The 23,987-nt window shown below is 53.5% G+C and overlaps 2 protein-coding genes across 8 annotated transcripts in view; one reads left to right on the plus strand and one right to left on the minus strand.

The window, feature by feature from the left end:
* POMT1 (protein O-mannosyltransferase 1) lies at positions 1-20,914 on the plus strand. 6 transcript variants are annotated; one of them, XM_054500607.2, is made up of 21 exons: positions 1-178; positions 1,283-1,434; positions 3,197-3,303; positions 3,490-3,540; positions 4,451-4,597; positions 6,119-6,230; positions 6,947-7,012; positions 7,107-7,200; positions 7,464-7,619; positions 8,537-8,667; positions 9,245-9,340; positions 10,443-10,535; positions 12,623-12,719; positions 15,303-15,395; positions 15,746-15,866; positions 16,298-16,395; positions 16,994-17,107; positions 18,252-18,378; positions 18,537-18,629; positions 19,124-19,301; positions 20,030-20,914. In XM_054500607.2, the coding sequence occupies exons 2-21, from the start codon at positions 1,313-1,315 to the stop codon at positions 20,202-20,204; spliced, it is 2,271 nt and encodes a 756-aa protein (XP_054356582.1). In that variant the 5' UTR covers positions 1-178; positions 1,283-1,312; the 3' UTR covers positions 20,205-20,914. The 6 variants fall into 6 exon arrangements, with proteins under 6 accessions (XP_054356582.1, XP_054356583.1, XP_063506040.1 ...); XM_054500608.2 differs by lacking the exon at positions 18,537-18,629; XM_063649970.1 differs by lacking the exons at positions 19,124-19,301; positions 20,030-20,914 and adding an exon at positions 18,831-19,110.
* Positions 20,915-23,987, minus strand: part of UCK1 (uridine-cytidine kinase 1) — a 7,509-nt gene continuing 4,436 nt past the window's right edge. For both annotated transcript variants that reach the window (XM_054500615.2, XM_054500616.2), the window contains 2 exons: positions 23,046-23,094; positions 20,915-22,336 (listed from right to left, as the gene is read on the minus strand). In XM_054500615.2, the coding sequence (XP_054356590.1) occupies positions 22,155-22,336; positions 23,046-23,094 (231 nt within the window). In that variant the 3' untranslated portion in view covers positions 20,915-22,154. The remainder of the gene's footprint in view (positions 22,337-23,045; positions 23,095-23,987) is intronic.

Consider the following 23,987-nt stretch of genomic DNA (forward strand, 5'->3'; position numbering starts at 1 on the left):
GTGCGCAAGCGCGCTGCTGCCCGTCGGGCCCCGCAGGCGCGGTGAATCGAACGTTGAGCAGGGTAGTGAGTGGTGCGGGGTGCCGAGCGGCCTCACCCCCAACCGTCGGCCCAGTCGGACGGTTCTGAGGCGTTGCCGGGAGCCGGGCGCGGCTCTGCCTGGACTCGGAGAAACGCGGGTACGTTTGGGGACACCGGGGACGAGAGCCCAGCCCGGACTTGGGGGAGTCCGTCAGTGCGGGACGCGGGTCCGTGGCTTGCGGACAGGCTGGGGCCGGGGGCGTCCCCGTCTTTCCGGAGCTGGGGACGGGGTTCGGGCCCGGGCAGGTGCGGCGTTCGGGCAACCGAGCCCCGAAGTAAGAACTCCGTGGCGCGTGCAGCCCTAGGGAGGAAGGGCGTGCTGCGGGTGCAGTCTCAGGCTGAGGACGGAGCTGGGGCCGACGCAGCCTCGGGAGTTGGTGGCCGGGACAGGTGCGGCCTGTGGGGAAGAAGGGCCGGCCAGGGAGATGCGGTCTGCAAGGGGAGAGGAAGCACTCCCAGGACGGATGGGACCTTTTGGGAGGAAGGCGCTCAAGGCAGATGCAGCTCAGGGAGGGAAGGGCGCGTCCAGGGTAGATGGGGCCTGAGGAGACCAGCGGGGCGCCAACGGCCAGATGCGGCTTTGGTGTGAGACAGGGTGTCCCAGGCCTGATGCAGCCTCAAGAGAAGCTGAGCTCAAGGGAAGATGAAGCCTGGAGGAGAACGTGGGGGTGCAGGGTGCAAATGCATCCTCCAGGCGAGAAAGGGAGCACCCGGGGATGATGTGCCGCTGGGATAGAAGGCAGGGAGGCACTGGGGGCAGATGCATCCTTGAGGAGAGATGAGGAGGCCCCGAGGCTCGGCCAGGTTGGGGTCCCTGGGCTGTAAGCAGCTGAGATGGCACCCAGGAGCTGCCCAGGGTCAGGGAGCTGTGGCCGCACTGTGGGCTCCTGGTCGTCGGGGAGGGAGGGCAGAAACCCTGGCGTTCCTTAGCAGTGTTCTCGCTCCCAAGATGTGCTCGGCAGGTTTTGTGGGCTGAGTTGTTGAAAGGAGTGAATGTCCAGTCCTGAGATCCCGTGAATTCCCACCCGAGTTCACTGCTAGTGCCCCTCACCCCACATGTCTACCTGAACCAAGGCTCCAGGAACTTCGGCCCGGCTGTGCTGTGGTTCTCTCGACGCGCGTCTGGGAGCCGGGTGGCTGGGGATTCCTTCTGTAGCCTCTCGTGAGCCCTCACTGACCACGGCTCTTTCCTTCTTTTCTAGGGCATCTGCCTGAGCCCTCTTTTCTACAAGATGTGGGGATTTTTGAAGCGCCCTGTAGTGGTGACGGCTGACATCAACTTGAGCCTTGTGGCCCTGACTGGGATGGGGTTACTGAGCCGGCTGTGGCGACTCACCTACCCGCGGGCTGTGGTGTAAGCTAAATGACTCCATTCCCAGGGTGAATCTAGAATTGTACTTTGTGACAGGAGGCGCCCTTACTGAATAGCATAAATGGGAGAGTGAAATCCTGGCTTCTTGGTGATAGATGTTTTTGGCAGTGAGAGGAAAGACCAGTCTGTCCCCAGGACAGCCCCAGCAGAGTACACCTTTTAGGTCTTGCCCTCTGAGTCTGTAACAGGTGAAATTTGGCCCATTAAAGGGGTGCAGTAGAGGAAAATCTGGTTGCCAGCCTTAGGTAACAGTTTTAAAGTCTGGACGGCAGAGGATTGATGGATTTGGAAGTGAGTCTTCACTGTTGAGAGCACTCTTTAGAATGTGTTTTTGTCATAATAGGAGGTGATTGCTGTTATTATTGAAGGGCTCTTTATTAACTGATTAATTGTGTGTGTGTGTGTGTTTTGTTTTTTTTGAGACGGAGTCTTGCTCTGTCGCCCAGGTTGGAGTGCAGTGGTGCCATCTCGGCTCACTGCAACGTCTGCCTCCTGGGTTCAAGCAGTTCTCTGCCTCAGCCTCCCGAGTAGCTGAGATTCCAGGTGCCCACCACCACACCCGGCTAATTTTTGTATTTTTAGTAGAGACGGGATTTCACCATCTTGGCCAGGCTGGTATTGAACTCCTGACCTCATGATCCACCCGCTTCGGTCTCTCAAAGTGTTAGGATTACAGGCACGAGCCACTCCGCCCTGCTGCATGTTCTTTTTTGTTTAACTTTTTATTATGGAAAACGTCAAACATATACAAAAGCAGGGAGACGAGTATAATGAATGACCCCCCCACACACACACCAGTATATTCATTACCCAGCTTCACCTTATCAGTTCACAGCCAGCCCCCTCCCTGCAGTGGATTTTACTTTGAAGCAAATCCTAGACATATTATATTCATAGATAATTCAGCGGTATGTCTGTAAAAGATGAGGATTCTTTTTTTTTTTTTTTTTTTGGAGACATAGTCTCGCTCTGTCACCCAGGCTGTAGTGCAATGGTGCAATCGTGATTCTCCTACCTCAGCCTCCTGAGTACCTGGGATTGCAGGCACCTGCCACCACACCTGGCTCATTTTTGTATTTTTACTAGAGAAGGGGTTTCACCATGTTGGCCAAGCTGATCTCGAACTCCTGACCTTGTGATCCACCTACCTCAGCCTCCCAAAGTACTGGGATTACAGGCGTGAGCCACCGTGCCTGGCTGAGGATTCTTAAAAACAAAAATCACATAACCACAGTTGCATTATTATGCCTGAGAAATTGACAGCAGTTTCTTGGTTATCTTCACCTCTCCCTGATTGAAAACATGTTATTGCAGTTGATTCCCACGTTTTCCTTTCATACTTGCAGCTGTTTCATTGGGTCATCGCTAGCCACAGACATGTGCTGCTGGTGGGGGCGGGGGTGGGGGGGTGGGTAGGCAGAATTAGCCTTGCGTCCCAGGAGGTCTTTCAGCAGGTTGGCTCATAGTATCCACCTAAATCAAACACGAGGGAGAGACAGAATCTGTATGGGGCAGGCATGCTGAGTGCCAGCTGTGCTTGGTGAATTCCCCATGTCTCTGTGGGTGGGTGATGCTGTATGCATCTTAATATTTGGGGATGGGAAACAATTGGGGCAACAGATCCAGCCTTTGCTGATCACCCACCCAAAGTCATTTGGAAACACATACACATTTATCCTCACAGTTTTTGTTTACAGTTAAGATTCTAATTGAATATAATATGGGTTGTTTTTTTTTTTTCTAGTTTTGACGAAGTATATTATGGGCAGTACATCTCTTTTTACATGAAACGAATCTTCTTCTTGGATGACAGTGGGCCGCCATTTGGCCACATGGTGCTGGCCTTGGGAGGTAGGAGTCATCAGTTAGGAGAGTAGCCCCTACCCTTCAGGACCTCAAATACATTTAAAACTTATCAGTGCATTTCTTACAGGCAGAAACCAGGTCTTATTATTGATGCATCTTATTTATTGCTTGCCACAGTACTCTAGAAATATTTGCTGAATGGGATAGTTACTGATTAATCTTCTGTTTCAGGTTATTTAGGAGGATTCGATGGCAATTTTTTGTGGAACAGAATTGGAGCAGGTAAAAGATAATTTTCATTTCCCTTATTAATGTGCACAGGTTAGAATGGAGAGATTGTGACTTTTGTAAGGATTAACAACTGTGGCTTTTTTTTTTCCTTTCATACCTAGTCCCACAGAAACTGTGCCTTATTAATCTGAGTCCAGAAAATAATAAATTGGTTGGATTACAAATGAAAGACTTTTGAAAAGTATGGTTAAAATCTTAGTGTTTAGTTACAGTCATTATTTTAGCCCTTGTTGTTGGTACACGTATTACATAGCATCTGATTGTAATTATCTTTTGTACATGTAAATTTTGTACATTGCCACAATGTTTTTGAAAATAGGGAGAGTAGGCCGGGCGCGGTGGCTCACGCCTGTAATCCCAGCACTTTGGGAGGCTGAGGCAGGCAGATCACGAGGTCAGGAGATCAAGACCATCCTGGCTAACACGGTGAAACCCCGTCTCTATTAAAAATACAAAAATTAGCCGGGTGTGGTGGCGGGCGCCTGTAGTCCCAGCAACTCGGGAGGCTGAGGCAGGAGAATGGCGTGAACCCGGGAGGCGGAGCTTGCAGTGAGACGAGATGGCGCCACTGCACTCCAGCCTGGGCGACAGAGCGAGACTCCGTCTCAAAAAAAAAAAAGAAAAAAGAAAATAGGGAGGGTAAATGTATAAGTAAGGCGGTAAATTTTAGAATCCTTAGTCCTGTCTATGCTTCGTGAGATCGGGTTCCGTGACTATGCAAAGCTAATTTCAAAGCCTTCACCCATAGTTTATGCATTCTGCTGCCGAAGTGGTCCCCAGTTTTGTAAACGTGCATTTTAGAGTCTGTGCGCATGATGGCGCTATGTGAAAACACAGCTGCAGCACATGGAGATGGTGTGTGCACAGTGTAGTCAGCTCTGCAGTGTGGTTGCTTTTCCAGAATACAGTAGCAACGTGCCTGTGTGGTCCCTGCGCCTGCTGCCAGCGCTGGCAGGGGCCTTGTCGGTCCCCATGGCCTACCAGATAGTGTTGGAGCTCCACTTTTCTCATTGCGCCGCCATGGGAGCTGCTCTGTTGATGCTCATCGGTAAGACCTGTGCCCCTGCCTGCTCTTGCTGTCACGTAGGGAAGAACTGACCCTTTGGCCCGGAAGATCACGTGGGCTTGGTGGGCAAGCTGCACCAGAAAGTGCATCTGGTTCATCCAGATTTGACGCTGCAAGTCACCCGCTCCCAGGCTGACCCCGTGGTATGGGATTACTGAATTGTGGGATCAGACTCTTATCAGCAGTCAGGGTATGGCAGTAGAAAACTGCCCAGATGATGCTGCAAAGTCCATGCGCACGTGGGCACCTCCATCTCCAACCAATCTTGTAACCAAATGATAACTTCCCCTTGTTCCACCACCTCCCAGGCCTTGGCCAATTGAGATGGACTCGTAAGTCAGTGGATCCTCTTCAGAGAGGGTCTTCCAGCTCATGTTTATGAACAGATGAAATTAAAGCAGATGAAAAGTTAGATTAGGCTGGGTGCAGTGGCTCACACCTATAATCCCAGCACTTTGGGAGGCGGAGGCAGGTGGCTCACTTGAGCCCGGGAGTTCAGGACCAGCCTAGGCAAGATAGTAAGACTGCATCTGTACAAAAAATAAGGGTCAGGCGCAGTGGCTCACGCCTGTAATCCCAGCACTTTGGGAGGCTGAGGCGGGCAGATCACGAGGTCAGGAGTTTGAGACCAGCCTGGCCAACATGGTGAAACCCCGTCGAAAAATACAAAAAAATACGAAAAATTAGCTGAGCATGGCGGCAGGTGCCTGTAATCCCAGCTACTTGGGAGGCTGAGACAGGAGAACTGCTTGAACCCGGGAGGTGGAGGTTGCAGTGAGCCAAGACTGCGCCACTGCACTCCAGCCTGGGCAACAGAGCGAGACTCCATCTCAAAAAAAATAAGCCGGGCACGGTGGCTCACGCCTGTAATCCCAGCACTTTGGGAGGTCGAGGCGGGTGGATCACAAGGTCAAGAGATCGAGAACATCCTGGCCAACATGGTGAAACCCCATCTCTACTAAAAATACAAAATTTAGCTGGGCATGGTGGCGCCCACCTTTTGTCCCAGCTACTCAGGAGGCTGAGGCAGGAGAATCGCTTGAACCCGGGAGGCAGAGGTTGCAGTGAGCCGAGATTGCACCACTGCACTCCAGCCTGGTGACAGAGCAAGACTCTGTCTCAAAAAAATAAATAAATAAAATTAGCCAGGTGTGGTGGCATGCGCCTGTAGTCCCAGCTACTCAGGAGCCTGAGGCAGGAGGATCCCTTGAGCCCTGGTGGTCAAAGCTGCAGTGAGCCATGATGGTGCCACTGCACTCCAGCCTGGGCAACAGAGGAAGACCCTGACTCAAAAAAAAGAAAGAGACAGTAGAAAATCAACAGAGATGTGTATTGGGTGATGACAGTATGAGGCCCTGTGTCTATAGAATGTTTTAACATTCACAGCAGCCCCATACAGTTGTATCGCTTCTGAAGTATGCCTTTTTTCATGAATGTTTTTCATCCTCATACATATTTTCCCTTGCTACGTTAAAATTGACACGTATTTCCTTTTTGAAACAGAGAATGCTCTCATCACTCAGTCAAGGCTAATGCTTTTGGAATCAGTGTTAATATTTTTTAATCTATTGGCCGTGTTGTCCTACCTGAAGTTCTTCAACTGCCAAAAGCACAGGTATGGAAAATGGAGTGTCTTCCTGGTTAACGAGAACAGAGATTCTGGGTGGTTTGTTGGTCTGAGATGGTCCGTTACCTTTTTTTGTTTTGTTTTGTTTTGTGAGACGGTACCTTTTCATTTTGAGGAGTTGCTTGCTAAATATCTTTTTTTTTGAGACAGAGTCCCTGTCACCCAGGCTGGAGTGTAATGGCGCGATCTCGGCTCACTGCAACCTCCGCTTCCCAGGTTCAAGCAATTCTCCAGCCTCAGACTCCTGAGTAGCTGAGATTACAGGCACACACCACCGTGCCTGGCTAATTTTAGTATTTTTAGTAGAGACGGGGTTTCACCATATTGGCCAGGCTGGTCTCAAACTCCTGACCTCACGTGATCCACCCATCTTGGCCTCCCAAAGTGCTGGGATTACAGGCGTGAGCTTCTGTGCTTAGTGCTAGATATCTTTTGGTCCTCTAGTATTTTGGGGGTTGGCCCTTGGCTTGTGACTTCATAAATACATCTTCATTTTTCTATAATTTAAACTAACAGGACAGAATTTTCTGGGCAAAAAGAAAAATTCTGCTGGGACGGATTCTTTGGGAGATGGGAATTCTTTCTTACTGCACCTGTCGCTCAGCCGACCCAGAAAGATTTCCCTGAAGAATGTGGAGCTTCTCTAGCCTTTTGGAAATGTGTCTGAACTATTCCTATCTCCGTCTGCTCTGTTTTTATTCCAGCCCGTTTTCTCTGAGCTGGTGGTTCTGGCTAACACTGACAGGGGTCGCTTGTTCCTGCGCAGTGGGGTGAGTTTGAGCCTTTGGTCTTGGGCAGTGTCCTCCTCTGCCTCCTCGTGTTTTCTTGTCTCGTGTTAACTCCATTTCCGTCATGTCTTTGCAGCATCAAGTACATGGGTGTGTTCACCTACGTGCTCGTTCTGGGTGTTGCAGCTGTCCATGCCTGGCACCTGATTGGAGACCAGACTTTGTCCAATGTAGGTGCTGATGTCCAGTGCTGCATGAGAGCGGCCTGTATGGTGCAGATGCGGATGTCACAGGGGGAACTTGGTGAAAAGACTCAAATCCTCAATGTTTCAGAAGCAGGCAGGCCTCGGCAGCCTTGCCTGTCGGCATCTGCAGGTGCCTCTGTATGGGAGGCCAGAGTTTCTGTCACTAACTTTTTCTAAGCTCACAATGTCTAGAGGTGGGTGCGCTTTTCCACGCAGTAGAACAAGACTTTTCTTTGAATCTCTGGCAGGTCTGTGTGTTCTGTCACTTGCTCGCCCGAGCAGTGGCTTTGCTGGTCATCCCGGTCGTCCTGTACTTACTGTTCTTCTACGTCCACTTGATTCTACTCTTCCGCTCTGGGCCCCACGACCAAATCATGTCCAGTGCCTTCCAGGCCAGCTTAGAGGTAAGTAAGCAGTGGGCATCGTGGCCACTGGAAAAGGAAGATGATAGTGGACCCAGAGTTTTCTTACAAATACATCAAGTGAACATTAGCACTTGAATCAAAAAATGAAGAATCCACATCCATATTTCTTTTTTTGGCGGAGGGGAATGGAGTCTTACTCTGTCACCCAAACTCCGCCTCCTGGCTTCAAGCAATTCTCCTACCTCAGCCTCCCAAGTAGCTGGGATTACAAGCACCTGCGACTACACCTGGCTAATTTTTTTGTTTTGTTAGTAGAGATGGGGTTTCACGACGTTGGTCAGTCTGGTCTGGAACTCCTGACCTCAAGTGATCCACCCACCTCAGCCTCTCAAAGTGCTGGGATTACAGGTGTGAGCCACTGTGCCCGGCAGCTGGGAGCGTTTTAAAGTCAAGTCCTACAAACCCTGGGCAGTTTCACCCGCCTTAAGGACCACACTCAACTGTGACCTTCATTCCTATGAACCTCGCAGCAGTGGTAGAAGGTATCAGTAGAGGCGGTCAGGACCGTGGTTCCTAAAGTCAGCCAAGCCTGCCGACGGCCAGTGCTGTAGTGCTGTGTGTTTCAGCAAGCTGTTTGGCTCACCCCAGTCTTGGTTTTCTTATCTCTTAGACATTATCATTGCTCTTACCTCATTGGATGCTTGTAAGGACTGAATAGGGTGCACGTGGAAGGCTGAACCGAGTGCCTGGCCCAGAGGCAGCATTTGATCAGACTTAGTGTTCATTATGGTTCTATAATGTAACATGACGTGATTAAATGGTAGATCATTACCACTATTACGAGAATGGCCACTAGCCTGAACATCACTCCAGAGGAGGAGTGGCCATCGGGAAGGCTGGCTTAGGGGCATTTTTCTTTCTGTCTCTCACTCATCAACCTTCTGCTTCTGTCTCAGGGAGGACTAGCTCGGATCACCCAGGGTCAGCCGCTGGAGGTGGCCTTCGGGTCCCAGGTCACTCTGAGGAATGTCTTTGGGAAACCTGTGCCCTGCTGGCTTCATTCCCACCAGGACACCTACCCCATGATGTAAGGAAAGCGATGGTTTTACTTTGAAGATGATTAAATGCTTTATTTGCTCATAGATGTGCTTATCTTAGCAACTTTCCCTTTCTTTGAGGAAGTTTGTTTGCAGGGCAGAAAGAAGTTGAGCAGCCTGGGTGCTGATTGCCCGTGAGCTTCGTGGTTCCCGGGTGTTGCTGGAGGGACTTGGCATGTGGCAGGGCCCAGGGTCGGCCCCAGCTCTGTGGCTGTGGCTGACCTCAGCACTGCCTGCCTAAATCGTCTGATTTCAGCTCCTTATCTGTGGTATCTTCATTTTCCCTGAAACCCCTTGCTAGGTTGTATTTGTTGAAATCTGCTTCCCTTTGCAGAAACTTTAGGAGAAAGGTGTGTGGGCCTGATCGATGACCCACTTCCAGATACGTTTCTTTCCCTTTCTTTTCTTTTTTTCACAAATAGAGACGGGGTCTCACTATGTTGCCCAGGCTGGTCTCAAACTCCTAGGCTCAAGCAGTTATCCTACCTCAGCCTCCCAAGGTGCTCTGATTACAGGCGTGAGCCACCGCGCCTGGCCCAGATACATCTCTTTGTTGACTTCACACAGATATGAGAACGGCCGAGGAAGCTCCCACCAGCAACAGGTGACCTGTTACCCCTTCAAAGACGTCAATAACTGGTGGATTGTAAAGGATCCCAGGAGGTGAGTGCAGGTCCTGTGACTCCAGAGCAGAGCTCACCTCCTGGCCTGGCCAGGCGAGACCCTGGGATGCAGTCCTGGGCCCCCTTCTTTCCCTCCCTCACCAACTCTAGTCACCGTTACGGCCTGAACGCCAGCTCAGTGCTGAGTCCAACATCAGGGGAGTAGATCATGAGACCCTCAGTGAGCAGCCTGCTCAGTAGCTGCTCTGAGGAGTTTCCAGGCAAGCTCAGTGCCCCGACCTGTGTCCCTCTCCCTTCCTCATAAAAACAAGAACCCCCCTCCTGCAAAAGTAGCATCATCTTGCACACACCCCAGCTAGAGGCGCCCCTTGCTCTCATTCCCATATCCAGTCCTGTGGATTCTGCCCCCAAACAAGGTCTCTAGCCGTCCCCGGTCACCGTTTCCCGATGGTGTCCTCCCATTGCTGCCTGCCCAATTCCAGCACCTGCAGCCCGAGTGGGCTTTTTTTTTTTTCTTCTTTTTTTTTTTGTGGGGGACAGAGTCCCACCCTGTTGCCCAGGCTGGAGTGCAGTGGTACAATCTCGACTCACTGCAACCTCCACCTACCGGGTTCAAGCGATCCTTCTGCCTCAGCCTCCCAAGTAGATAAGATTACAGGTGCCCACCACCACATCCTGGTAATTTCTGTATTTTTAGTAGAGATGGGGTTTCACCATGTTGGCCAGGCTGGTCTTGAACTCCTGACCTCAAGTGGTCCACCCAGCTCAGCCTCCCAAAGTGCTGGGATTGCAGGCGTGAGCCACCACGCCCGGCCCCCTCATACACTTTGATTGGTGGAATGCCCTTCAGAAGGATTCCTTGGCAGTCATGGTACATTTGTCACTGTAGTGTTTGTAGACAAATTCAGAGCAATGCAGGTGTGATGACCGCGGATGGAATCACATTTGGAAAATGACCTTTGGTTTCAGAAAAGAGCTCAATTAATGTCTGTGCTTTGGTTTCCTGTGTTCACCTCATGTGAGGCATACATGGGTTGGGAGGCAGTCTCAGCCATGAGAATTCAGAGCTGTGCCCCTCCAGTGCAACTGTTAGTTCGAGGGGACCAGGCGCTGCGTGGTCCCGACAGCACTGTGTCTTCCAGGCACCAACTGGTGGTGAGCAGCCCTCCGAGACCTGTGAGGCATGGGGACATGGTGCAGCTGGTCCACGGCCTGACCACCCGCTCCCTGAACACGTGAGTGTGCCTGCCGTCTGCTCTGCTGCACCTGTGGGTTTCCTCTGTGGTTCTCTGTTCAGAGCAAAACGTGAGCCCTGCCATGGGCCGCTGCCCCCTGTCTCCCCCTCACCTGCATGTGCAGCAGCTCTTAGACCTACATTTGATGCTGGGAGGCCTGGCCGCGGAAGGGAGCGGGGTTAAGAGGAAACAGAGGCTCCGTGAGGACTGGACAGAAGCACCTAGCACAGCCCATCCTAGGAGAGCTCGGGGCACCGTGGATGAGTGTACACGGACAGGCTGGGAATGTTGACCCGCTTTCTATGCAGAGAATGGAGTTTGGGCGCACCTCCGTAAAGTGGTAAAGCTTAAAGTATGAGTGAGTCCAAGAAGCCTGGAAGTTCGGGCACGAGTGGAGCCGTGAAGGCTTCTTCCCTCTCAGTCCTTCGTCCTTGTCCGACTTGCCTTCCCGCGGTGCTGGGCACAGTTGCTCACACCCTCCTCCTTTCTCCCTGACTGCACTCTCCACCGCCTCCTCTTCCTCTGTTGCTCTCAGTCTCTGAGGGCCCTCCGGCCTTGCCGCCTCTGCACAGGCCCAGTCCTGGGGCTACCTCTTCTGGACTTCCACCCAGCTGCCCGGGGCTCACCTCCAGCTCTCCACGACTCCCAGCTCCACAGGGGCGGTCACTGGCCCTGGCTCTTCTGGTTCTCCCTGGAAAGGGCCCAGTAGCTGAGGCATCACCTGACTCCTTCCCCTCCTCTCCCATTGCACGTTGATTCCATTGGGAGATCCTGTTTCTCAACCTTCAGAACCAGCCCTGGGAAGGGGTCCTTCCTTCTCCCTCTACTCCCACCTCCTTGGGCCTGACCTCTCTACCTCGCAGCAGCCCGTCCGGCCTGGGGACCATGCACAGCCCACTTGCGTTGTTCCTCTGTGCTCAGTGACTCCTGTCACCCGCCAGGGCCCCTGGTGACCCTGACATGCTTCACCCCCACCACCCTGGCTCCCCCAGCCCTGAAACAACCACCTGCGGGCCCCTTGGGGGCTCCACACTTGCTCCCTCTGTGAGAATGTTCTTGGACTTGGCTCCCCCATGGCCCCTCTATGTAGGGGTCTGCTGGGATGTCACCGCATCAGAAAGTGCCTCCCGGGTGCTGTCCCCCACCATTTGTTTTATTAGTGGCACTCCTGCAGCTGCATGCTCTGTCCACCGGCATGATGGCTGTTTCCCAGAGGGCTGTGAGGGCCTCGTCTTGTTCACAGCTGGGTGGCTGCTCCTAGACAGTGCCAGGTGCATGGTGCGGTACCACATGGTTACTGAGTGTGTGGATTAAGAGGAAGTGGGTGTTCCTGACCGGGCGTGCTGGCTCACGCCTGTAATCCCAGCACTTTGGGAGGCCAAGGCAGGCAGATCATTTGAGGTCAGGAGTTGGAGACAAGCTGGGCCAACATGGTGAAACCCCGTCTCTACTAAAAATACAAAAATTAGCCAGGCATGGTGGCACGTGCCTGTAATCCCAGCTAAACAGGAGGCTGAGGCAGGAGAATCGCTTGAACCCAGGAGGCAGAGGTTGCAGTGAGCTGAGATCGCGCCATTTGCACTCCAGCCTGGGTGACAGAGTGAGACTCCGTCTCAAAAAAAAAAAAGAAGTGGGTGTTCGTTAACATTGAGGTTGATAGCCTTTTCTCCCGGCATATCTGCTGCATCCCCAGGCCAGCTGGGCGCGGGGGCGGGCAGCTCAGCCCTGCAAGTTGTAGCATTGGTACTGCCAGCTGGCATCGCAGCAGTACCGGATCAGGGGCCTGGGCTCGCGGTTCCTTCCTCTGAAACTTGGTTCGCTCATCTAACAGGTGGAAGGTTCCACAGCAAAGTATCCTTTTTTCCTGGAAATGTTCCCACAGGGCCTCCTGCCTGTTTAGTGTCCACTCCCATCGCCGAGCCTCAAGACCTCCATCCTCAGTAGCAGCAACTCATGGGACCAGGCCACCCCTTACGGCTGAGCCGGCTTTGTTTCTGAAAAGCAACCTTTTCCTACCTGAAAGATTTAGTAACCGCCTTCCAGGGGAATTCAAAGAATTTCCTGAAATCTCGGTCTTGGTTTTCCAGGCATGATGTTGCAGCCCCCCTGAGTCCCCATTCACAGGAGGTCTCCTGCTACATTGACTATAACATCTCCATGCCCGCCCAGAACCTCTGGAGACTGGTGAGTAAGGCTGCGGCTATAGCAGCCACAACCATCAGTAATGAACACTCCCTCACACGGAGCACTCCCTCACACGGAGCACTTCCTCACACAGAGCACTTCCTAACAGAACACTTCCTCACACGGAGCACTTCCTGAAACAGAGCACTTCCTGAAACAGAGCACTTCCTGAAACAGAGCACTTCATCACATGGAGCACTTCCTCACCTGGAGCACTTCCTGACACTGAGCACTTCCTCACACAGAACACTTCCTGGCACGGAGTACTTCCTCTAACACAGAACACTTCCTCACATGGAGCACTTCCTGACACAGAGCATTTCCTCTAACACGGAGCACTTCCTCACATGGAGCACTTCCTAACACAGCACTTCCTGACATGGAGCACTTCCTCTAACACAGAACACTTCCTCGCACGGAACACTTCCTCTCACAGAACACTTCCTCATACGGAGCACTTCCTCTAACACAGAACACTCCCTCACAGGGAGCACTCCATCACACGGAGCACTTGCTCACACGGGGCACTTCCTGACACGGAGCACTTCCTGACACGGAGCACTTCCTGACACGGAGCACTTCCTGACATGGAATGTTTGAAACTGCCATTGAGAATAATCAATTTTCCTTTTTTTCAGTTCACCCAGTTGAGGTTGGATATTTAGAATAATTCTGATTCAGATGTAAAGTTACATAAGTTTTATTCGTACATAAAGTCACAGATGTTTTCACAGGGAACCGATGCATCTTCCTTGGTGGAACTGGGGAACCTGGTGGTTTCCTGCGTCAGAGGCCTGTGTTCACTCAGATTCTAAATGCTTTGTGTTTGCTCCATGTTGGGTGCCAGGTGCGCTTGAGGCTCTGCTAGGTGAAAGTTCTCCCAACCTGTTCAGCCTCAGGAACAGGTCCTGAACACAGGACACGAGCTCCAGCCACACCCCTCTGCCACCATGATCCAGGAGAAATTCCATTTCTCAGGATTTCCCTGGGGACAGGCTCAGCCATGAGTGTGGGGGATGTTCCTGAGGCGCTAGGTCTGTGGTCACCTTTCCTTCCAGCGACCAGGGTCACCTGCTCCACTTATGGAATCGGGTCTCCTGGGAAAGGTTCCATAAAAAGTCTGTTACTGGACCATGTTGCCATCTGAATCTAAGGACATGAGCACTAAATGCAGCCCAGCCCCATGACCACAGTGAAGGCACTGGGCTTATTTCCATAGTGAGGTCACACCCCCCACTTCTAGCTTCCCACTGGCTTCAGCGCTTTCTGCCTACGCAGGCCCAGCCCTGTTTCGCTTCTCGATAGAGTGAGCACCATGTCCCCATGGCCAGCCCTCACAGCAAAGCCAGGTATCTGCTGATATTCTTTTCTTTTTTTTTTTTTGCGACTGGGTCTCACTCTGTCACCCAGGCTGTAGTGGCATGATCTTGGCTTACCGCAGTGTTGGCCTCCTAAGCTTAGGTGATCCTCCCACCTCTGCCTTCTGGTATTATAGGTTAGCTACCATGCCTGGCCCCTGTTAATTTTGAATATTTAATTTTTAAAATATTTTTTCTATTCCAGGACAGTCTGACTTTTAAAATTTTTTGTAGAGATGGGGTCTTGCTGTGTTGTCCAGGCTGGTCTTGAACTCTTGGACTCAAGCCATCCTCTTACCTCAGCCTCCCAGAGTCGCTGGGATGACAAGTGTGAGCCACTGCTCCTGGCTGACTGTTCCATTTTTGTGCAGAGTGAGCCCCTCTGCCCCACTCGCCGTCTCTGTGCTCTGCATACCTGTGTGCGTTCTGCATTTCCATCCCCGCCCCCCCATAGTCCTTCCCTGATGTCAGTGCTGTGCACCTGCCCCCTTCTCACAGGCACCCTTCTCTGTCCTTTCTGATGGCCCCTTTGGCACCAGGAGCCCACATTTCAGGTGTCTGAAGTTCATAGAACAAGGAAGGAGGAGCACGCATGAGGTGTGCGCGCCCGGCCTGCGGCGTGGACCCCGGCCAGGCCTCCTCATGCCTGCTCCTGCCTAGCTTCTTGGGTTCTCTGGTTGTGACAGTAAAATGGGAAAATGACAGTCATGCGACGTCATGGGGTCATTGTGAGGCTCCGGTATGTCAGGCTGTGACAAGACAAAGTGCCTTTCAGATGTTAGTTGTCTTATTACTCGATGTGAGGAAATCTCTAAGCTGTGTCTCGCAGGGACAGTGTCTGGCCTTCATCTGAGCCGTCTGCGAGTCCTGCCAGATAGGGACTGAGACTTGCTCACTTTTCGGCCAGGGCTCTGAGCCTTCTCTATGAATAGGCTTTACAGAGAGGCATGAAGAACATCAGGCTTTGTATTTTCTGTGAGGAGACCTCTTGTACAGCCTTGGCGAGGAGGAGGGCGCGCTTCCCTAGCAACCCTCAGAGCAGCCCGGGGTGCTGTGGGCATTGGGAAGGAAGGCCAGCACCAGCCCCTTATAGCTTCCCTCACTTGGGGGCTTGTCCCTTTATCTCAGGCTCAAGTCAATATCATTGTTTGGTGACAGGTCTTTATTTTTACGTTGAAGGAAATTTGAAAAGGAATGAAATAATCCTTGAGATCTCTTTTTGCAGGAAATTGTGAACAGAGGATCCGACACAGATGTCTGGAAGACCATCCTCTCAGAGGTCCGCTTTGTGCACGTGAACACTTCCGCTGTCTTAAAGGTAAGGACACTGTCCGTGGCTTGGCCTGTCCTGAGCTGTGGGCTCCAGGCTGTTCCCCAAGCTCCTCAGGCTTCACCGCCTCTCTACAGGCAGAACGCTTGATTCGAGTCATCATGGCTTCCTTTTACACCGAGGGAGGGAGGCTTCCTTTCACACCGAGGGAGGGCGGCTTCCTTTTACACCGAGGGAGGGCAGCTTTTGTAACTTCTCAGGATGGAATCCCAATGTGAAGCTCCCACAAGGGGCACCTGCTGACAGCGTGACCTGGGCAGGGGTTGCCTTTCCACCCGAGTGGACATGGGAGCCACGGCCTTCCCATCACGCCCTTTTCTCTCCTGCGGTGTCACCAGCTGAGTGGGGCTCACCTCCCTGACTGGGGGTATCGCCAGCTGGAGATCGTCGGGGAGAAGCTGTCCCGGGGCTACCACGGGAGCACGGTGTGGAACGTGGAGGAGCACCGATATGGCGCGAGTGAGTCCGCGGCGTGGCTTCCGCCGCTCCAGGAATGCACGTCCAGCTGCTCGATATTTGATAACACCCCAGAGTTCTCATTTTGGTGGGAAGGGAACTGAGCACATTCTCCATGCTCGGTGGCAGGTCATCTCCCTCCCTGCACCCTGCACTCAGCTGCTGCGGTAACAACTCAAGACGCTTCTTCCGAGGTGTTGCTAGAAGGCAACCAGTTTATCCCCGTGCAAGTGGAGCTTTCTGAGGGTCGAAATCGCCTCATTTGACCGGGTAGTCTTGGGTGTGGTGGGGAAAGCTAAGTGGAATGATGCGGTTCGATGAGGGGTCTTTGTTGGAAAGGCAGGAAGCCAGCTTTTTGCTGCGCTGACAGCTTCTGCTCTGAGTTCTTGACCTTGTGCTACTTCTATCTGTTATGCCCTTGTCTGTTCTGCCAGGCCAGGAGCAGAGGGAGCGGGAATGGGAGCTGCACTCACCTGCACAGGTGGATGTCAGCAGGAACCTCAGCTTCATGGCGAGATTCTCGGAGCTGCAGGTGAGGAGCGGGCCAGGGAAGCTGGCCTAGCTCGCTGAGCATTGACTCCTCAGCAGGGAGGCCTGGGGGCTGCACAGGTCTCAAACCAGAGTCAGGCTTTGACGCTGGAGCCAGAGGCTCACGACAGAATGAGCGTCTCCTCTCTCCAGTGTAAGGGACTGTGTGTGACACCCCTGGCCCACACCTTGTGGCCCTGTGGTCAGGAGTAATAGGGACCCAGGAGGTTCTGCAATATCGCCAGGGTGTCTTAAGGCCCCCAGGCAGTGAAATGGGCCACACTCAACATAACAGAGCCCAAGAGAAGTCACAATCAGAAACTCAGGGTCACAAATCTGAACGTGATCTTAGAGAGCATTCAGCCCAATCACCTCGTCTACAGAGGAGGTGACTGGCGCACATAGGGTGGGGCGACCCTCCCAAGGCCACAGCCAGGGCTAGAATCCAGGTTCTGATCGTGCTGCCTCCGATGCATGATCTGAATGAACTTGAGCTGGGACAGTCCACGTGCAAGGGGCAGCAGTGTACTCTTTTGACCAAATCCACGCGCAGCGGGAGGCATCCCCCATCCTCAATCTCAGAGGCCTCTGCTTTGTTCCAGTGGAGGATGCTGGCGCTGAGAAGTGATGACTCGGAACACAAGTACAGCTCCAGCCCGCTGGAGTGGGTCACTCTGGACACCAATATTGCCTACTGGCTGCACCCCAGGACCAGCGTAAGCGAGCGATGCTGACAGCTGACAGTCATAGATTCATCCTGTTTCTTGAGAATTCCTGGCATTAAGAGCAGCTGCTGCACCCTGGAAAGTGCTGGGTTTCTCCAAAGCTTTTCCTGACAAAGGCCTGTGACTTGGTTTTCTCTAAATGCTTTGGCAACCTGGAGCCAGGAGTAGGGGTGTGGCATGCATGCCTGTTGAAGGAAACCCGGCTTGATTGCTTTTGTGGAGACACATTGTTCCCTTTTTCCTGGCAAAAGTGGTTTTAAGATATTCCCATTCAATTTTCTGTGTGGCACCTGGTGGTGGAGCTTACCCGTGCTTTGTTGATGTGTGTGCCGTCTCTCTCCACCCGGCAGAATGAAAGCATTGGTAGGCCGGGCACACAGTCAGTGCCCCATAAATATTCACTGAATGGGCAGACGCTGGAAATGCCCACCTTTTTGCTCCTCCCTCAGAGGCGGGTAGGTCGGCTCAGCATGTGCACTGAAGGCAGAGGCGCAGGCCCAGAGGCCGCCGCACCCCGAGCTCCAGGCGCACTTTGCATTCTCCTCTGTGGACAGCGCTGCTGTTACAAAGCGGTCATCTGCTCCCAATTTTCACTTTCCAGTTACAAAATTGAGAGCATCAGTGCTGTGTGTGTGTGTGTGTGTGTGTGTGTGAGACGTAGTCTTGCTCTGTCACCCAGGCTGGAGTACAGTGGCATGATCTTGGCTCACTGCAACCTCCGCCTCCCAGGTTCAAGCAATTCTCCTGCCTCAGCCTCCAAGTAGCTGGTATTACAGGTGCCCACCACAATGCCCAGCTAATTTTTGTACTTTTTAGTAGAGATGGGGTTTTGCCATGTTGGGCAGGCTAGTCTCAAACTCCTGACTTCAGGTGATCTGCCCACCTCAGCTTCCCAAAGTGCTGGGATTACAGGCATGTGCCACCACGCCCGGCTGGCATCAGTGCTTTTAATGAAAGGTCTGAGTAGGAGCAGACCTGTCCACAGCAGTAGTAAGGCCTAGTGGATGCTAGGCTGTGCCTGGCCCTTTTTCACCCTGCTGAAGTAGTGCGTGCATCTGAATCCCTTTCCTGTGTTCTCCTCTTCCCTCCCTGAGCAGAGGGCAGGTGGCTGACAGCATCTCCCATGTTCCCTTAGGCTCAGATCCATCTACTCGGAAACATAGTGATCTGGGTTTCGGGCAGCCTCGCTCTGGCCATCTACAGCCTGCTGTCCTTGTGGTACCTGCTCCGACGGCGAAGAAATGTCCATGACCTGCCTCAAGGTTGGTACACCTCACACATGGGCTCTGACAGTGAAGAAATGTCCATGACCTGCCTCAAGGTTGGTACACCTCACACATGGGCTCTGACGGCGGAGGCGTCCATGACCTCCCTCAGGATTAGTACATCTCCCACATGGCTTTTTTTCTTTTTAATATAGACATGGGGCCTTGCTGTGTTGTCCAGGGTGTTCTTGAACTCCTGGGCTTAAGCGATCCTCCTGCCTCGGCCTCCCACAGTGCTGGGATTACAGGTGTGCACCACCACACCCGGCCCACAGCTCATTTTTATGTCTCTTCCTCCTCCTCCTGCTGAGCGTTCACCGCCTCAGGTGACAAACCAACTTCATAGGAACCTACCCCTTAAGGCGACCTCTTTGTTTCTGTATTGTGGAACCTTAAATTATGTTTGTCTCCCAAGAGACAAAATGTTAAGTTCCCATGTTGCGTTACAGGCGTCTCCAGTCGAGTGCAGCGTATTGGGTAGGAATTGCCCCCTTGGTCCCATGTTGCCCGTATGCGCTGGAAATGGCTGGATAACACAGGCAGCCAGGCCGGGTGCGGTGGCTCACACTTGTAATCCCAGCAGTTTGGGAGGCCAAAGTGAGGGAGTCACTTGAGGCCAGGAGTTCAAAACCAGCCTGGGCAACATAGTAAGACCCCTGTCCCTCTAAAAAAGCAAAAGAGAGAGAGAAAATCCGGCCTGTGGGAGCAGCAGAGTTGGTGTAGCTTGAACCCTTTCCTATAGATGCCTGGCTGCGCTGGGTGCTGGCTGGGGTGCTGTGTGCTGGTGGCTGGGCAGTGAACTACCTCCCGTTCTTCCTGATGGAGAAGACACTCTTCCTCTACCACTATCTGCCTGCACTCACCTTCCAAATCCTTCTGCTCCCTGTGGTCCTGCAGCACATCAGCGACCACCTGTGCAGGTACGGGGGCTGCAGAGACAGTGGCTGGACCGGGCAGCAGCCCTCTGCTGGGAAGCCCATGTGCAGCAAACACATGGGGTGCAGCGAACCTCACCCATTTCACGTTGCACTGACATCCTCCTGGCCCCTCCGGGGAATGGGCGAGGTTCAGAAGAGACGCCCAGATGAGGCACTGCAGGAACCCAGAGGGAGAAGTCACGGCTGACAGAGATGAAAGCAGAGTGGGTGGGGAGACGGGGAAGGGATGAAGAGATGTGGGTGGCCTGGAGGATTCGGGAGCAGGGAGCAAGGCCCAGGAGCCTCGGGGTGTCAGAAACAGCAGCTGGTTATGGTCGGGTTGTGTGGTGTGGTGGAGAGAACCCAAGAAAGCTTCTAAACCAGGGTGTGTTTGGAGGTTGGAGCAGAAGGCGAGGGCCTCCCGGTCTCAGGAAGCCACACAAGGGAGGACCGTGGGTTTGGGACCAGTCCTCTGGCATCTGTGTGGAGGTGGCCCAGCCACTGTGGAGGCCTGAGGAGTCGTCAGGGGGCCCCTCTCAGTGCATCCAGGCGGGAGATGGTCACGGGTGGCGGGAGACAGTCACGGGTGGCGGGAGACAAGACACAGAAACCTGAAGGCAGAACCCCAGGCCTCGGGGGGTGACCGTGTGGACAGCAGATGCCAAGAGGGTGCCGGGCAGGGAAGCCGCAGTGGTCAGCCACCCTTCCCCATGCTGCTCTGACCTCTGCAGGTCCCAGCTCCAGAGGACTGTCTTCAGCGCCCTGGTGGTGGCCTGGTACTCCTCCGCGTGCCACGTGTCCAACACGCTGCGCCCACTCACCTACGGGGACAAGTCGCTCTCGCCACATGAACTCAAGGCCCTTCGCTGGAAAGACAGCTGGGACATCTTGATCCGAAAACACTAGAACAAGAGTGTGGCAAAGAACACCCGTGCTGGGGTCGGGACGAGGTTGAAGGGTCTTGGTCAATGTACGTAATGAGCAGGGTGGGCCCCACGCTGGGAGGACATGGGCCGGGCTCAGCAGGGCCTCTACCGGAACACGTGGGGGTCTCATTCTTGAAAAGCTCTCTGATGAGCAGCTCCTTTTCGTGCAAAGTTAATTTTTTCTCGACAATGAAGATACCCCCTCCGTGTCTTCACCCCTGAACTAAGACACAGGGAGTATTTCAGAGGCCAGCTTAGGAGTTGACAAAGAAAAGCCGAGAACCCAGGGCCAGCAGTGAAGCAAGTGAGACTCAGCAGACCGGGGCCTGGTCCTTGCTAAGTGCTGCAGGGTGGAGTTTGATCTGGCAGACCCGATCCTCTTTCATGAACACCCAGCAACCTGAGCAAGTCCCAGCCCCGCCCTCAGCGAGGCCGGCAGGCGTCCTGAGACAGCTCAGTGTTGGAGGGCCACCTGAAGCACAAGCCGGGGCTGGGGCCTGCACGTCATTGTCTATGACAGCATCAAGACTGGCCCTCGGCACCGTGCTGTGTGGAAACCCTCCCCGCTGAGACTCCACTGAGACGTGGCTGAGTGAAATCTTCCTCGTCATTGGTCAAGGTGTGTCATCCATACAGCTCCATGCCTTTACTTTGTCTTTTTAATGTAATTAAAAAAGGAATGAACTGGCATTTGTAGTTGGTGTTATTTATTGATTCTCCCTCCAAAGGGGCCTAAGCTCGACAAAACTGTTACAGTTGTCAGAACCCAGCCACAGTGCTCAGCCCCCTTCATCCACGTCACGTCTGCATCACTACTGTGGGTGAGCCTGGACGGACAGGGGCTGGGGCTGCCCATGGCAGCGGCAAGGGATGCGTTCCAGAGACAGCCACCACGCGGGAGGGAGGGTCGCCCCAGGCAACCCAGACACGGGTGTTCATACGTGAGGCCGTGAGCTCCACATAGCACAAAGGAGGCTCGCTGACTTTGGCCTGCCATGTCTGCTGGTACCTGGGTGATCCAGTGCGTGCCACAGCAAGAGGCACCATTCCCTGCATATGGCCACTAGCCACCCCGGGGTGGAACAGCCTGTCTAGACAGCACCTTGGGGGCTCCTGTGAGGGTCAGCGAGGGCCCCACCCCAGGCGGGACTGTGCGTGGACACTGTTCTTCAGCCAGGATAGACCTGGCCTCCGCTGCCTTCTGCCCTACTGCATGGGCTCCCAGCCTGGCCCTGCACAAGCCTGGGTGTGATGCTGGGTGCTCCCGGGGCATCCGCCTCGCTTCTCTGCCTTTAAGGCACAAGCAAGGAGGGAGAACATCCCTCAGTGGCCCCCCATATCCATGTAGGCCATGCTGGACTGTGAACCACTGGGTCATGAAATGAGGTCTGTAGGCCACAACCAGCCTTGTGTTATGAAACAGAAGAAAACAGAAAACAGGAGGACATGTAACATGTAAAAAAGGAAAGTACTTGTTCACAAAACTTTTGAGTTACGTGTGTGAGTGTGTAAGAACCAGATTAGACTGGAAAAAACTCTCTCCCCCTGTGGGTTCACTGTCAACAAAACATCAGGCCAGCCAGTGTCCAGGCTGTCTCCTCAATTTCCCCAATAATGTGCCTCACATTCCTCACAGAAGCCTCCCAGGCTTCCCGCACATTCTGTGGCATTTCTCAGTGACCTGGAGGGATCTTTAAACCGCAGTGAGCCTGAGGAAGTGGCTGAAAACCTCAGGAACGCCTGTCAGTGTCCCGGCAAGTTGAGTCTGAGTGACACATCCGAGTTTCCACTCCTGAGTGAGGAAGGCCTCGCTGCTAACACCCCCCTGGGGTGCGCCGAGAGGAAGCAGTGGGTGTGGGTAGGCATCCCCAGACTCAGTCCCTGAACACACATGCCGGGCGGGAGACCTGCCCCGAGGCTCGGCAGCCCCTCAGTGGGGTCTGCTGCTGGACTCCAAGTGTGACCGTTTGCCAGAGGTCAGCATCCCAGGGTGGTCCCCTGGCTCAGAAAAGGTCCGCTTGTAGCTCCGCCCATTGGACCCTCCTCGGTGCCATTTGCAGATGTCACCATTCAGAATGTCCTGGATGTGCTGCACGATCAGGTTGATGGCAACTGCGCCAAGAGACAGACAAGCAGCTGGTTAGCCGCATCCATCCTCCGTGGAGACCGCCCCTCCCCGCAGCACTCGGCCAGGAGTGAGCGCCCAACCTCTGCCCTGAGGCACAGGCCTGCGGCGCGGGGCATCGAGTCAAATCTCAGCAGACAGAAACATGCATCAGGACACAGCAAAATAAGACTTCTTAGCTTGGTCTTCCAGGAATTTATGTTAGAGTCTGCTTAAAGTACTTTCTGCTAACAGATTTGAATATACATATATTTATGTTTTAAGAAACATGTTCTTACTTTACTGCCCAGGCTGGAGTGCAGTGGCCCAATCACAGCTCACTGCAGCCTCAACCTCCCAGGCTCAAGCAATCCTCCCACCTCAGCCTCCCGAGTAGCTGGGACCAGAGGCGCATGCCACCATGCCCAAATAATTTTATTTTTTGTAGAGATGGGGTTTTGCTATGTTCCCCAGGCTGTTGAACTCCTGGGCTCCAGTGATCCCCCTGCCTCAGCTTCCCAAAGTGCTGGGATTACCGGTGTGAGCCACCGCGCCCAGCTACATACATTTTTAAGCATATTTTAACCCTGTGCCGCAGATCAACACTGGCAGGCCTCGTGCGCAGGGGAGTGCTCAGTAACTGCATGCTGGTGGAACTGTCCCTGCCTCAAGCTCTGGGAGGGGCGGGGGGGACAGGCCAGCAGGCCAGCTTCTTACCCATATTGTCCACTCCTCGCGGGATGATCACGTCGGCATACTTCTTTGTCTGTAAGGCACAAGGGGGGGACTCCTGTGAGGACTTTTCCTTCAAAGGTGATTTTAAGATGCTCAGAAACAGATGCGACAGCAGGAGGGGCGGCCCTGGGGTCCTCAGAGGTGCTGGTGTCATCGGCAAATGGGGGACACAGACTCAGTCATCAGCCAGGTGAGAGGCCATGATCCAAGAAGTGAGGCAGAAAGTGCAGCTGAGGCAGCCAAAAGAAAGTGCCTTTTCCAGTGTCCCATTCCATCACAGGAGACAGCCCCCTTCCAGTGTTCCCACTCCATTACAGGAGACAGCTGGCTACACTAACGACTCAATTCACTGGGCCAAGCGAAGTGTGGCACTTCTACAAAGTGTGACATTGTTCCTCTGGAATTATAAAGCTTCTGCAAATACCCTGGCACAGCAACAGGACGGCCGCCGCCGTGCATAATTACTGCAGGCAGAGATGCCGATGGTACCTTACTCCCTCATCCAACCACTCATTGGTTCAATGCTGACTCTCATTCCCTGTCAGTCAGATGCTCTGCTGCTGAGGAAGGACAAGGATGGAGATATATCAGGAAACGCAGGGCTGCTGGGGAGGGCCCGCAGCCAGATGCTGGGGGTCAGGGGGGTGGCTTTAGGGAAGGGGAAGCGGCCTGGAGAACATGCCTGAATCAGACAAAGCTGAGGGAAGAGGGAGGGCAGGGTCTGGGCCGAAGGACGGAACTTGGAACGGTGGGTGCTGCTGGCATGTGGATTTGGGTCAAGGAGGCGGCAGAAGAGACGAGCAGCAAGAGGCAGACAGGGACCGAGTCCTGGGGACAGCAGTGTCTGCAGTTGGTGGGGCCCCATCTCATGAAAGCATGAGCCAAGGGTGAGGGCTGCTTTCCATTCTGGTCTGATCGTCTGAC

The sequence above is a fragment of the Pongo pygmaeus genome, chromosome 13 (genome assembly GCF_028885625.2).
Source record: "Pongo pygmaeus isolate AG05252 chromosome 13, NHGRI_mPonPyg2-v2.0_pri, whole genome shotgun sequence".
Taxonomy (NCBI): Eukaryota; Metazoa; Chordata; class Mammalia; order Primates; family Hominidae; genus Pongo; species Pongo pygmaeus.

Excerpts from the sequence above, each read along its gene's own strand:
- POMT1 (XM_054500607.2), top strand. The coding sequence starts at position 1,313 with ATGTGGGGATTTTTGAAGCGCCCTGTAGTGGTGACGGCTGACATCAAC. Across the intron at positions 3,304-3,489 it reads CATGGTGCTGGCCTTGGGAG|GTTATTTAGGAGGATTCGAT; the intron begins GTAGGAGTCATC and ends CTTCTGTTTCAG. Across the intron at positions 9,341-10,442 it reads ATTGTAAAGGATCCCAGGAG|GCACCAACTGGTGGTGAGCA; the intron begins GTGAGTGCAGGT and ends TGTGTCTTCCAG.